The 15614-nt window shown below is 37.6% G+C and overlaps 1 protein-coding gene across 3 annotated transcripts in view; it reads right to left on the bottom strand.

The window, feature by feature from the left end:
- Nucleotides 1-15614, bottom strand: part of clec16a (C-type lectin domain containing 16A) — a 73804-nt gene that overhangs the window by 54657 nt on the left and 3533 nt on the right. For 2 of the 3 annotated variants that reach the window (XM_058768454.1, XM_058768455.1), the window contains exons 6-9: nucleotides 12375-12498; nucleotides 12034-12208; nucleotides 9715-9765; nucleotides 9498-9611 (exon numbers count right to left, since the gene is read on the bottom strand). In XM_058768454.1, coding sequence (XP_058624437.1) covers nucleotides 9498-9611; nucleotides 9715-9765; nucleotides 12034-12208; nucleotides 12375-12498 — 464 coding nt within the window. Of the gene's footprint in view, nucleotides 1-9497; nucleotides 9612-9714; nucleotides 9766-12033; nucleotides 12209-12374; nucleotides 12499-13296; nucleotides 15610-15614 lie in introns of those variants that run through there. The other variant, XM_058768456.1, reaches the window with a different exon arrangement.

The raw sequence follows: 15614 nt of genomic DNA, 5'->3' as shown, positions 1-15614 counted from the left end.
ATACAAACTAGGACCTTACAGCATAATGATGTGTTGAGTTTTGCAGAGGCAGACAGAGTTTTGTTTACAGTATATGGCTGCAAGGATATGCATGCAGTCAACAGTTTCGTGCAAACCAAAAATGTAGCAGTCAGCAAAATGACTTCATATCACAGCACTGAATACAAACTTAATGTTGCTGTTATGGTCTATTTACTTTCAACACAGTGCAGTTTATATGATCTACAGTACGTGTTTACATCTTCATTTTGGACTTAAAGATCTGCAATTTGTGTTGTTGTCTTGAACAAAGCATTTTTGTTTAAATATCCCCTTTTCTTAAACTGATCTGAAATTGCAGTCACACAAGTCGCACTGGTTTAGGGAAGCTGGGTTTGACAGATTACTGTCAGCTTGTAAAAAAGGGTCTAGTAGAGCAAGCTGTGGTTAAGCCTGAGAGGTGAGACACAGAAACAGACCACAGAAAGAGCCAGAGAATGGGAAAGAGGAAATGGCTTTTGATAATACTGACACATATGAGAACACAGACCATTTCCCTGAAAAGGCTGCTTGTATCATTATTATTATTTTTTTTTTTGCTGATGATAAACAAACATTTACCAGAATAGTACAGGATGGTGTACTGAAGCTGGTCTACTATTACCAGAGCACTAATTAATAACTATTCTAAGAATATATTTGTGATAACATCATCAACTTTTCAAATTTTAATTATCTGTATTGTTTTTAAAGCAAACAAAAAAAAATGCAAAAAGGGTGCAAAAAAAATCAAAATATTGAGAAAATCGCCTTTACAGTTGTCCAAGTTAAGTCCTTAGCAATGCATATTACTAATCAAAAAGTAAGTTTTGATATATTTACAGTAGGAAATGTACAAAATATCTTCATGGAACATTATCTTTATTTAATATCGAAGTCGACTCCAACTCCCACCATAGGAGTCGATGGAATCAACTCCTCGACTCCATTTAGCGTGACTGTCCAAATTACTCTAATTTGGAGGTGACATTACCTTTAAATTAGCTATGAATTTGTCACATTATAATGGGCAGGGGATGGTGCTATTGTCTTAAACAGCATTGATATTAAAAATACATTTACATTTAGTCATTTAGCAGACGCTTTTATCCAAAGTGACTTACAAATGAGGACAATGGAAGCAATCAAAATCAACAAAAGAGCAATGATATGCAAGTGCTATAACAAGCCTCAGTTAGCGTAACACAGTTTTTTAATTAGCTTATATAATAAATAAAAAGAAAACAGATACACTGTTACACACTGTTACTGTTACACAATTACATTTCTGTAATTTCTGCAGTTATTTACTGTATATCACCCAGTATAATACTTCAAATTCCCTTTCCAGTAAATAACTGTAATACCCTTTGCATCATGGGAATTTTCTGTGACGTCAGACCCCACATACAAAGACTTACTGTATTTTTTTTAATTGGTGTACACTACTGTATTTGCTGTAACGGCTTCTTTGGCGCCATTGAGGTTGTTTTATTTTCCTCATTTCTTACATTTGGATTAACATGATTTGCTCTGCATCGTGTCTACAACGCTGCAACAGCTTGGGACTGACTACACTGGACGTGTTACATCACTTTAATGATTGGAAAATCCGTTCGTACTTCCTGTCAGAAACAGCATGAGAGCTTGGAGTACATCTGTATGGCAGAAATATACCGGGGCATCACGTTACTGTCCGCATCCACTGTAGATAGTATAATGGGTTCTATATTGTCTTTTCGAGTCTGAGGGGCAGCACCGTGGGTTTTGCCCAGGGATGAGTGGAAGAGCTCCGGAGAACATCTGCGCTGTGTGTCGATGCACCTTACGAGAAAATAAGACCAGCAAGCAAGGTAAAAATATATGTACATTTGTCTGTGTGTTTGTGTCATATTTTTGCACACTAGTTTACCTAACGTTAGTAACATTTACCCCGTCAACATGGCGGTAACAAACTTGGTAAACTATGGTAAACTGCGCTGTCGTTTCAAACGACTTTTGTCAGCTTATTGAATTAAGTTACCGAATTAAAATTATTTTTAACAAGCAACGCTTATCTTATATTAACATTAGCTTAACTAATGTGAAATTTAGTTCAGGTGTTAGTAGTTAATGTTGGCCAGTAGCCTGAGAAAATAAAATCGTATTTTAGCTTGGTTAAACAAGTTTTATGGCTAGCTGCCTTTTATAGTTTTAGAATTAGTTTGTTATAGTTTTTAATGGAATTTAAGATTTTTTTTTTGTATTTGTGTTTTAAAGGCAACTGCAATGAAGCATCAAGAAAGACACGAGCAGGCCAGCCACCCTGAGACTGATAATTCATGGTAAGAGAACAACTATGGTTTTGAGAGATTTGTGTATTCTATATGGAGTTTGCCTTTTAAAAGTGTGCCATTTCTACTTCTTGTTTTTCAGAGAAGACATTTCTGTCACTAACAAAGTGGATGGTGAGCAACGGTGGTGGCCACGTTTTGGAGCAGCACCTGGGTATTGCAGATGTTTGTCTTTGGCTGTTTGTCTTTTTTCCTCATTATGTTTCTGTTGCCTAAAGATTCTTTGTGAGGATGAATCCAGAGAACACAACATAATGCACTGCAAAACGTCCTAAGACAGGAGAAATGGTAAAGATGCACTGTTCCAGCATTGGAAGTGTTCCATGCAATGTTTTAAATAAAGAATTTGATATTTTTTAATTATTGTGTCTGTTTTAACAGTGTTGCCAGTAAGTTACTGTAAAAACCCTTTGAAATGTCTAACAGCGTAGAATAGAAAAAGAATAGAGCAAGCTAGTGTTAGAGGCCTTTTTTTGCTTTTGTTAGTTGTATAATAAATAAAAAGAAAACAAGACAGAATACATAAAGCTAGTTAGTGTTTTTTTTTTTTTTTTTTTTTTTAGAAAACAAGCAGTTAGTAAATGAGTAAATGCATACGAATGCAAAATTATTGATTTGTTTATTCTTGTTTATTATGTGAGTTTTTAATTATTTAAGGTTAATGATTGAACACAAATAGCCTAGGTTAACCATGGAAAACCAAATTTTATTGCATTAAACTTAACATCGCAAAACAACATCGATTAAACTACAAAGCTGTCACAGAAGCATGTTACAAACTAAATTTACGATGACAGTTATTTATTTCTAAAGTAACCTTCACATAGGATAAAAGTATGGGGAAAAGTCGTTTCTGCGACAACTCCAGCTGTCCGACGCACGCGTACATGTCCCATTTCAAACAGCCGCGAATCATAGCGCACTCAAATGCATCTTGTGTGAAAGCACAATGAGCCCGTGCTGCTTCTGCACTGCTCACGGACTGCACTGCAAACGGATCCTCACTTAATTTTGTTCACTCTTTGCTGATATACTGCACTCAACACTAGGCTATATAAAGATGTGAGAATCAGTGAAGACAGTGAAGTGCTAAGTGGGCTATTTTGAAAATACAGTTGCGATAAAATAGTTCCTTTTACTAATGTGTATTATACTTGGAATGTATCCCTGGCAACTTAAGAACGGAGAGGCGGTTATAACATCACAAACAATGTGAGTTTCAGCAGAGCATACATGTTCAGGCTTTTACACAGCAGAAATAAACATGACAACAGCCACTATAGATTATATAAGATAATAAACACGCGATTACGATAGGATATTTGTATGTGATTTTCTTGAGAAGAATGTGTACATCTGAAATGCTCATTTGTGCAGCGATATAAAAGGATATAAATAGCATATTTTAACAACAGTAAATGACCAAATTCCACATGTGATCGCAAAAGGAAGTTATTACAAACACTCGATGGTGGTTTGAAGTGAGTTCTGAGTAAAAGACTACTATTAATCTCATAAATTGTCTTATGAAGCATAATGCTAATATTAGCTCTAATGCAGCTGCAGAACAGGTCCAATTCTTCTTCATAATGCATTTTGTCATAACACTTCACGTAAGGTCGCAAGAAAATGTTTTGTTGTATTTATTTAAAAATACTTTTGATAATAGTTGGGTAAATGTATACTGGGATTGAAGCAATGTGACTTGGTAAACGTTTTATTGCCAGTATAAAGGCTGATAATGGCTGAATAAAAACAAAAGAATAAGGATTGTCTCATACCTGGCGGAAGTGTGAAAGGTTCTGTTTCCTTAAACTAGTTTGTCATGCATTTCTTTATTTCAACACATTTACAGGTAAATCCTAGTATTTTAAATTTGTGATTAAACATGATTATCCATCCATGACTGTGATTAATGCGATTAAATTTTTTAATCGACTGACAGCACTAGCTGCAAGTCATCGCTGGTGTGGAAATGCTATGACGTTTCGAGAAACAATGTCCAATTCGCTATTAGGGATGCACCGATACCGATACTGAGCTCATGTACTCGTACTCGTTAAAATGCCCCGATACCAAGCGCCGATACCTCACAGCATGTGATAAGTGTCATATTCCGACAAAGAAACAGGACAACATGCAGCAGAATGGAGTTATTAGAGATTAAGGACGTCTACGAAGCAGATGTATGCAATGAATAATGTTAAACATTCAGTATTAATGCCTTTATAGCTGATGTGCGCGAACTGAAAAGCAAAGCGCTGAGTAGATTGAGCGCGCGGCGGCGCAGATGCGCGAGCTTGTCGAGTGAATATACTTTTCTCACAGACGTCACTGGAACGTTTGTAGTTCGGTCGGATATGTCAAAAACAAGTAAGCAAAACAATGCACAAGTTACTTAATGGTAGGGAGGGAGGGAGAGAGAGCGCGCGTGCACTTCTTTGATCTTTGTTGATGTTCGCTCACATAGCATGCATCACTTGGATTAAAACTGAATCGTAAATATAAGACAATTTATAGGGGCATTCACTATAAAATAAATAATTTATTTTCAACCTTAAGCAAACACGACTTTCTGGCGAAAGTGAAACTAGCAGCCTGTGTGAAATGCGCTAGGCTGTACTGTCCCTCTCATTCTGCACCAGTACAAATACGTGCGCACGTTGTGCATGTTTTGCTTGCTTCATGAGTGTTTCTGCATTAGAAAGAAAAGCAAAGAAAAAGGCGACTTCTATTTCTGAAAATATCACAGTTAGGAGATTTATAACGAGTGGTTCCCTGCATTATTACAGCAAAACACGTGATTTTAGCAGCTCTAATGCAACTGAATTAAAGATGATGTACCATAGACAGGGTTCCCACACCTTGGTTAACTTCAAATTCAAGTACCTTTCAAGGACTTTCCAGGTCCAATACCCTCAAATTCAAGGAATTAATGTGGGGACACATTTCAAGTGAGAGCAAAGGTTACACCGTGTCACCTTGTAAGATACATTGTTACAGTTTTCATGTGTCAAACACAACTATGCAAAAAAGCAATTTTTTTTTTTTTTTGCATTTATTTTTGGCCATATGACAGAAATCTGATATTTGTCGTATTTCTCTTTTTCAGTAAAATTGAATAATATTTGGTACATACTATACCGTATTCTAAAATGATCTGATATTAACTTTTGCATGGATTTTATTGAAAAGAGCTTAGGCTCATGTAATCAGAAGTTTTAAGATATATGAATATGCTTCTAAGTTTTTCTTGCCTCATGGCTTTACATTATCTTAACAAGCAAAGCAATTCAACATTACATCCTTTGGATCTCTGGCAAGCCATTCTTTGTAATCTTCTTTGGTGAGCCAAATATCTTGAAACTTGCATTTTCCAGGCATCACATTTCAGCAGTTTCAGCCTATTTTTGCAATGTTTCACGGTGTGTCTGTGAAACGTTGAGGTACCATCTTAGTAGTTTTGTGTGCGTGTGAACGTCATGGCAACGAACAACACAAAGTACCTCACGTGGGAAACAACGTAACGCATTAATGTGCAACGTAAATCAAGCAAGCTAGTATGCACAAAGTGTTGGCGAAATAACACATTAGCGGACCGGAGGGAACCATATGGAATTTTCAAGGACCTGTATCCATGTTTGTTTATTTTCAAAAACTTTCCAGGGCTTTGAAAATTTTTAATCAGATTCACAAACTTTCAAGGATTTCAAGGACCCGTGGGAACCCTGCATAGAGCAAAAAAAAAAAAATGAACAGTGAGAGTAACAAAAACTTGTAAAATACATTTTAATGTGCATAATTAAGTGTGAAAATAACCGAAGGATATACAGTCAAACCAAAAATTATTCAGAGACCAAATATAATTTTTGATATTTTTTACTAGTGGGTGCAGGACACTATAGTTCATTTATGTAAGTGAGGATAGCAAAATAAAGTAAACTGTGACATATTATATCCAAAAATTCTTCATACAGTGGACTACCAATAAAATTGATACAAATTTGGGACCAAAAATTATTCAGACCGAGTCTGGGAAAAAAACTGAAGTTCAGGTTTGCATGAACCTGGTCGACAGCATGCCCAGGAGACTACAGGCTGTCATTAAGGCTAAGGGTTGCCTGACAAAGTATTGATAGTTGTGTAAATATTGTCATACTAACAGCTGTCTGAATAATTTTGGTTGATTGTAATGCATCACATACCTTTCTATCAAAGTTATCTGATATTATCGAGCTGAATTTGTTCTGACACAGTTTAACTCTGAGTTCTTGTCATATTTTACTACCATAAACTATAGCGAATAAACTGTGATAATGTGAGAAATGTTGAAGGTGTCTGAATAAATTTTGGTTTGACTGTATCTATTTGGTAAATTAAGTTAACCAACTAACATTATACATACTCTGTTGGTTTCTGTACCCAATATTTAAAAAATGTACAAATGCAATGAAAATATCGGTATCTGTACTCGGTATCGACAAGTACCAAAAATAAAAGTATCGGTATCGGGCGAGTACTGGAAAAAGTGGTATCGGTACATCCCTATTCGCTATATGTTGTGTATGTTTTGCATGATAATATGATGAATGGATGGTTCATTTTTAACAGCAGATTCAGTGACATTAGAGCTGATCTGCGCATCACTGCACACGTCTGCAGCTGCGCAGGCTTTACGGGTCCACGGGCACAGCAGCTGATCGCGACTGCTCTACAAACATTTATTTATAAAACAAATTATCTTCTTTGGCCATATTAGCCTACTCAATAGCATTAACAGAGGCTTTACTCCTTTTAAACTTTATCTGGAATGTCAGCGTTTCTGTCATTGCAACTTCCCAATCAAGCGAACAAACACACACACACACACAAATGAAATCGTCTGCCTAATGAAAAAATGTATTTAAAAAATTTTAATATTGCATCATTTATGATTTATTTTATCCACCCACGACCCACCCGCAAATAATCAAAATGCATTTTTTTTTTATTACCCGACCCGTGCATGGATAATCAACAGCGCCCGTTTAGAAAAAAATACGAGGATATGGCGCTGAGAGACATTTACCATAAACGACCCTGAGCCTTGAATTTCTTTTAAAATATTCACAAGTCCTTTTCCTCGAGTCGAGTAAAGTCTGGAGTCATTTCAAGTCAAGTCAAGTCTGAAGGCTATAAAAATGCGACTCGAGTCCTAGTCACTAACTAGGACTTTTGCATCAGACACATTTTGTTTGCATTTATTTTTGTCTTATATTAAGTATCCTGATATACATAATATGTTATGCATAAACACCATTTTAAAGGAATATTAAAATGTTCACTGTATAAGGAATATTTTTTGTGAATATTTATATAACATTATTACATGTTATATAAAGCTTGAAGCATCAGAATCGGCGTCGGTATTGGCCGATCACCATGACAAGAAATCGGTACTCGGTATCGGCTGCAAAAATCCTGATCGGAGCATCCCTAATATATATGCATAACGCAAGCAACACCAAGCCATGAACTGGTACAATACATGCCATCAATAGATAAAAGTGTCTGCCAAACACATAAATGTAAATGTACATTAAAGTCACAATGAAGTGGAAGTAGCAACATCTTTTCTTCTATATTGTGATGTAAATTATAGTGAAACGGATTTTCATGTCGACTGTTGTTGATTTCATTTCAAACTGTGTTGTTTTGAATCAGCCAAAACAGTATAATTTCAAATAACCAAGGATCACTGGTGATAAGTCCAAAACAAATATATTCTAATTATTTTACTTAGGAAATGACGTCATAGATTGTTGCCAGGTTGTTGCTAAGATGTTCAGAGTGCATGTGTTGATAGGTTTTTAGAGTATTACACATTAAAGTATGAGCAATGGCAAAAATGAATCTGCCAACTATCTGCTGGCATTGCCTAATTCATGTTGCAACTTAATATCATTGCATAAACATAAACACTACTAACTGAGATGCTTCTCACATGATAACAGTCTCAAAAGAGTGGAAACCTAGTTCAAGCATGCATGACATTCTCCTCTCACAGAAACAAATCTGACATTTAAGTGATTTTGTTTTTGCCAGGTGCAAGCTAACAACTCAACCAGCCAAACATTCGGGACGCTTTCATTGCAAAATATTTGCATATGTGCATATGCACGGCCTGGCCCGGATTCTGATATCCAGACAATAAAAAAAAGCAAAAACAAGTTATGCGCTACATTGCTGCTCTACACAATCAGTCTCACATCCACCTACACGCTGCAGTGCTGTCTGCTGTTGAGAAAACATCAAAGCAGCCTATTAACACCAGTGATATCGCAGCGCTCTTATCTGTCTCCCTTACCTCAGTGTAAATACCCTCATGAAAATAACAAGGGCATAGGCGAACCACAAAGAAGTATTCTCCTCTTCAACCATCTCATCCACAGACTGGAGCAGTGGCGTTTCGTAACTACCTCTTTTCTGAGAAATTTATTTGTGGCCGATATGCATCTTATATTTTAAAAAAAGGGCACGGTGAGACTGTAGCGCTCGAATGACATCTTTTAAGTGATCAACAGAAGTGATAACATTTAGCAAGCTAATTGGACACATGCTTCACTGTAAAACTGACCCATTGATAGATTTTTCCTTGAGGTAGGGGAAAGTTTGGTCAGTTTGATGTAGCCATGACAACTCCTTTGACATCAAGTAAATATCAGATAGAGGCCAATAAACCTCAAACTGCTTATGAAAGAGAGAGAGAAATCTACCAAGTATCTGTAACTGTGGGACAGAAATAAATGCCCTTTAAACTAAATAACCTTTCACATAAGGACTTAACCACACTTTTTTTACGTGATAGCAAACAAGGTTGCTAGTACACAAGAAAACAGAAAGTGTGCAAAATTATTGGTAAAAATAGCAACTGCAAACACAGTGATATTACTTTAGTTTGATATAACTTTAAGCATGACGTCACCACACAGTGTCAAGGTCATGTGAAAGGGCATTTAGAACAACATTTTTATCGACTAGGAGCCACTTGTTCCCATAAAACCTAAGAAATGGTTCATGGCTCCTAGTGGGGATCAATACAGCATCCTTCTGGTTACCTATTGCATGCACATCCAAATGAAGAGGTCAACTGGTGAATGTACTCACTGAACTCTTGTGAGCGCTCTGTTCAGGCTGCAGGGTGAACACTGACAGGTCTCCGTTCAGAACAACATCAGCCAGGGAGTGGACAAGCGGCTGGTAGTGGATGATTAGGAACACCTAGAGACAGCGGGACATCATATGTTGTCACCTGACCACAGCTCACGTCATGAGTATGGTGGCTATTCTAGTTTCAAGTTTTAACAAAACTGAAGCACTGTACCTGTGACAGCAGGTAGAGAGACACCTGAGGGTTGATCTTGCGCTCTTCAGACTGGAAAAAAAAAATCATCACGTGGCATGAAAACTAGATAGTTACATGCTTGGATCACTATTACAGTGGGTACGGAAAGTATTCAGACCCCCTTAAATTTTTCACTCTTTGTTATATTGTAGCCATTTGCTAAAATCATTATTTTTTTTTTCATTAATGTACACACAGCACCCCATATTGACAGAAAAACACAGAATTGTTGACATTTTTGCAGATTTATTAAAAAAGAAAAACTGAAATATCACATGGTCCTAAGTATTCAGACCCTTTGCTGTGACACTCATATATTTAACTCAGGTGCTGTCCATTTCTTCTGATCATCCTTGAGATGGTTCTACACCTTCATTTGAGTCCAGCTGTGTTTGATTATACTGATTGGACTTGATTAGGAAAGCCACACACCTGTCTATATAAGACCTTACAGCTCACAGTGCATGTCAGAGCAAATGAGAATCATGAGGTCAAAGGAACTGCCTGAAGAGCTCAGAGACAGAATTGTGGCAAGGCACAGATCTGGCCAAGGTTACAAAAAAAATTCTGCTGCACTTAAGGTTCCTAAGAGCACAGTGGCCTCCATAATCCTTAAATGGAAGACGTTTGGGACGACCAGAACCCTTCCTAGAGCTGGCCGTCCGGCCAAACTGAGCTATCGGGGGAGAAGAGCCTTGGTGAGAGAAGTAAAGAAGAACCCAAAGATCACTGTGGCTGAGCTCCAGAGATGCAGTCGGGAGATGGGAGAAAGTTGTAGAAAGTCAACCATCACTGCAGCCCTCCACCAGTCGGGGCTTTATGGCAGAGTGGCCCGACGGAAGCCTCTCCTCAGTGCAAGACACATGAAAGCCCGCATGGAGTTTGCTAAAAAACACCTGAAGGACTCTCTGGTCTGATGAGACCAAGATAGAACTTTTTGGCCTTAATTCTAAGCGGTATGTGTGGAGAAAACCAGGCACTGCTCATCACCTGTCCAATACAGTCCCAACAGTGAAGCATGGTGGTGGCAGCATCATGCTGTGGGGTGTTTTTCAGCTGCAGGGACAGGACGACTGGTTGCAATCGAGGGAAAGATGAATGCGGCCAAGTACAGGGATATTCTGGACGAAAACCTTCTCCAGAGTGCTCAGGACCTCAGACTGGGCCGAAGGTTTACCTTCCAACAAGACAATGACCCTAAGCACACAGCTAAAATAACAAAGGAGTGGCTTCACAAAAACTCTGTGACTGTTCTTGAATGGCCCAGCCAGAGCCCTGACTTAAACCTAATTGAGCATCTCTGGAGAGACCTAAAAATGGCTGTCCACCAATGTTTACCATCCAACCTGACAGAACTGACAGAACTGGAGAGGATCTGCAAGGAGGAATGGCAGAGGATCCCCAAATCCAGGTGTGAAAAACTTGTTGCATCTTTCCCAAAAAGACTCATGGCTGTATTAGATCAAAAGGGTGCTTCTACTAAATACTGAGCAAAGGGTCTGAATACTTAGGACCATGTGATATTTCAGTTTTTCTTTTTTAATAAATCTGCATAAATGTCAACAATTCTATGTTTTTCTGTCAATATGGGGTGCTGTGTGTACATTAATGAGGGAAAAAAATTAACTTAAATGATTTTAGCAAATGGCTGCAATATAACAAAGAGTGAAACATTTAAGGGGGTCTGAATACTTTCCGTACCCACTGTATATGCATACACTACCATTCAAAAGTTTGGGGTCAGTAAAATATATATATATGATTTCTTTTTTTTAAGAAATAAAATATTAAGAAATTAGTATGTTATTCAGCAAAGGTGCGTCAAACTGATCGGAAGTCACAGTAAAGAATTACATTTTTACCAAAACTTCTATTTCAAATAAATGCTGTTACTTTGAACTTTCTTTTAATCGTTTCATGGTTTCCACAAAAACTGTTTTAAACATTGATAATAATGAGAATTTTTTCTTGAGAAGCAAATCAGCATATTAGAATGATTTCTGAAGGATCATGTGACACTGAAGAATGCGTTAAGTTTATTTTTCTACTCAACATACTTTGGAAGCCATTACTTATATACCATGTTGGTATAAAAAGAGTCATAAATGCAGAACAGGAGTAAGTAAAAGAATAACTCAAGTCAAAACAGTGAATTTATATTGAAAGGGTTTTGCAATAATGTAGCGTATAGACTTTATTCCCTCACCTCCAATGGTTATGCAAAGTTAGCCTGGAATAAACACTAGCCTACTAGATGTATGCTAGTTGTTTTTCAGACATGTGCAGTTGTGTCCTCACCTGCTCTTGACTGACCAGAGAGTACACGTATAGGGGAAGGAAGAGGCGGTTGAGCAGGTGGTCGGTCAGCACGTCATTGAGAAATTCACAGTTGATGATGAGGATGTCGTTCAGATAGTGAAGATGGTCCAGGTGCTCAGCTACCAGATCGCTGAGTTTTCCTCTGTTTTTATGTCTGATGAGAATGGGTAAAGATAGGAAAAAGTGCAATATTTTAATCACAAAAATTAATGAGCAGGCTTTGTTGTGAATTCAGATTTTCAGTGATCAAATGTGGTCTGTAGTGACACCTAGTGGTGTGGAGGTGAATCGCACATAAAAAGGTGTTACGAAAACCTTACTCTTCATCAGTCTGCACACACTTGTCCAGCTCGATGACATGGCTGCCTATGAACCAGACCAAATTGGAGAAATATGGCACGGCTGTTTTGTCCCGGATGTAGTGTAGCATGTGCTGGTTGTCCACTGCGGAGCAGGACCAAAAGGAAACACGATTACTCACGAACAGGCAGAGAAACAGGAAACAGCCACAGTGATGTGGGAAAAGAACTGTTAGGCTTAGTGTAACTAATAACATAACAGTGCCAGACTTACTGACAGCAAGTGGTCTTTAAAAAGCAATAGGGGTTAATTACAGAGCAATGTGCAATGTGATTGGTCAGATGTTGGAGGGTTATGTTAAATGACATTCCCTAAGCAGAGTCGCTAAACGAAGCTAAGCTGCACTATATTTGATCCTAACTAAGCAATAAACAAGTCCCTTACTTAGCATGAGAGAATTAGATGTTGTGAAATGTATCTAAACTTCACTATGTAATAAATAGTAACAAATAAATAGGGGTCTAACCTTTGCAAGTGCCACTAATAAACTGAATATGGAAAAAAATGGGCCTGTTTATGTTTGTCTTGTCAGGTAAGGAATAATTTTGGAGTAGACGGATGGATTATAATGTAGGTTGATCTGTATCTAGTATTGTAGATATTATAATAATCAATGCTCAATGAACCTCCAGCATCTTTTTCAATTAGAAATTAAAACACACAAACACAACTGATATTGCCAAAAATCACCATCAAAGCCAAAAAACAGGGTTTAAATAAAGGCACCAATGTGTGACAGTGCAAACAAGTGTATTTTTAACTACTATCAGTGTGTGAATTGTAAATCTGTGTACACACAAACAAAAAAGAAGCAACAAAAAACAGTTCAAGAGAACATGCAATACAAGTGGCAGAAGAAATTTCTGAATTTAACCAACTTACATGACACTGGAATAAGGCACACAGGAGTCACCATAGAGGGAGAGGGGAAGAACAGACAAAGGGTTAAACAGGATGAAGGGACTGAGCTAGTGGAGCTCTGGGCCCTAGAAGCTAAAAGATGAAACCATCACACCACCTAGTGGCTGGTACCTAACCTGCACAAAAGAGCATCTGGAACCAAGAACAGCCTAAAAACACCAGACATATCGACCAGATCCATGAAGCTGCCAGGACATGCTAAAAAGCAAAGCATACCACCCAACTACTTTTTCTGATAATCAGGGATTTTAACTGCATTTTTGCAGTTAATTCAGTGCATTTATATTGGAATTAGCCATGTGATCTGCCATACTCACAACCGGCGCAACGTCATAGAATGTCTCTGAACAGGTTCACGCCCACTTTTGGGGGAAAACAAACCGCCATACAGCATCGGATCGAGGAAGTGGACTAACCTTACAACATGCCAAAGAGTTGTTGTGTGGTTGGGTGCACCAATAATGTTTGTAAAAACCCAAATTTAGCCCAGGCTACCTGCCACCATCATCCATATCTTGCTGTTATGGAAATATTATGTATTACGGATGATGCTATCGAAAGCGAAGCCAGGCTAGTTGTATAGCTGGACAGAAAGTGCACTCAGTACTCTAAATATAAGGACATAATATATACATTTAAAGATGTTTACTTTCAAATGAAGTAAAATCATTCACTGGTTTACCTGGTGATTAGATTAGGTATGAGTAAATGTCCGGCAAGACACCTCTGGCCACTGGGTGGGGTTGTTACACCAATTTGACGCTGGGATAATGAGTTTTTAAATTGACCAAATTAAGTTTATGGATGTATCTTTCACGCTCTATGGCAGGCAGGGTGGACATATAATTACTTGACATGATTAATCCTAGTGCTTACTTAAGTTATTCACGTCTGTCGACTGTGTATGGACTTTGCTTTTTGCCGCTATTTTGTATTGAAGCCTATGGGAAGTCTTGTTTGTTTTCCCCCAAAAAGGGGCGGTAACGAAATTGACAGTTAAGTTCCCGTTTGTGCTGGTAGTGCGTATATCAAGAAAGCCACAGATAGTACATTTAAGCAACACTTAAAAATGTATGAATGTTATTGCATCACATAAAATCTTGAAGACACATGGTGCACTGCAGTCATGAAGGTTTCAGCGGACTCAGACATGAGTTTTTCATGTTATGGTTATTGATCCAATAAATAAAAATCAGGCTGACATTTAAGACAATAAAGTGATCATGGGTGACCACATTATTTCTATTTGGCCTACATATTATTCAAAATAATATAAAATAAAATAGATAGTTTGGATGTTACTTCAAGATTAAGACACTTTCTTATTTTTATCATTATTTTAGAAGTTATATTTTCCTTTTAAAATTGACAAAAGTAAACAATGTTTTTTTTTTTTTTTTGCGTTTGGGTGAATGTATGTAACTGTCTATTGCCTTTATGCTGGAAAGCACTTTAAATGTGCTACAGAAATAAAATTTGTACTGTATTGTTGTAATAATCTAATGTTCTAATGATCCATAACAAGCCTGTATTAGTTAAATGATGAAGTGTCCCACTGCACATGGTTTTTGGTGTCATCTGAAGAACATAGAGATCTGAACTTTTAACATGACTACTTTTTTTGTAATCAGTCTGACAAAATGTAGATTGATATCTAATCATATCGGTTATTGAAAATATTATTAATTGAATTTTTATACGTAGACATATTATCCATGTAGGAGCATCCCTATAAAATATTACACCAACTGGCTTGTATTAAAAAAAAAGACTTGTAAAAGTTTGTTTATTCAATGCAATGACATTTAAAAACTTTTAAGTGTTGTTTGCATCTCCAAATATTATTTAGGGACACCGAATGCACATTAACGTCCAAAACATGCACCGATGGCAGTTTGACTTCAACGATTAACGATCTCCGTAGGGAACGACTGATTAGCAATAAGACGGACCGCAATTCAAGGGCATGTGCCAAGCAGATAGTAAGAAAGGTTAAGTCAGTTATTCAAGAAGGGAAGAAGGATTTACACACAAGCTCAAGCCAGAGAAACAGATCAGTGAAAGCCCTTCAGTCTTCAGCACGTGACCATACCCAAGTGAAACCCCAGTGTGCCCGTGCATGCGTGTGGAGTCAGCAGCGATCACTGAATGTAAGTGTGTGTTACTCACAGATGGCAGAGAGCAGCGTCAGCATGCCCATGCATCAGAGGCATGACAGAGCAATTGACAGAAGAGAGGAGGATCGGGCGGCAGCAGCAGCTGAGTCAGGGCTCTACTCA

This window comes from Onychostoma macrolepis, chromosome 03, assembly GCF_012432095.1.
Source record: "Onychostoma macrolepis isolate SWU-2019 chromosome 03, ASM1243209v1, whole genome shotgun sequence".
Classification (NCBI taxonomy): domain Eukaryota; kingdom Metazoa; phylum Chordata; class Actinopteri; order Cypriniformes; family Cyprinidae; genus Onychostoma; species Onychostoma macrolepis.
This window is presented reverse-complemented; position numbering and strand designations above follow the sequence as displayed.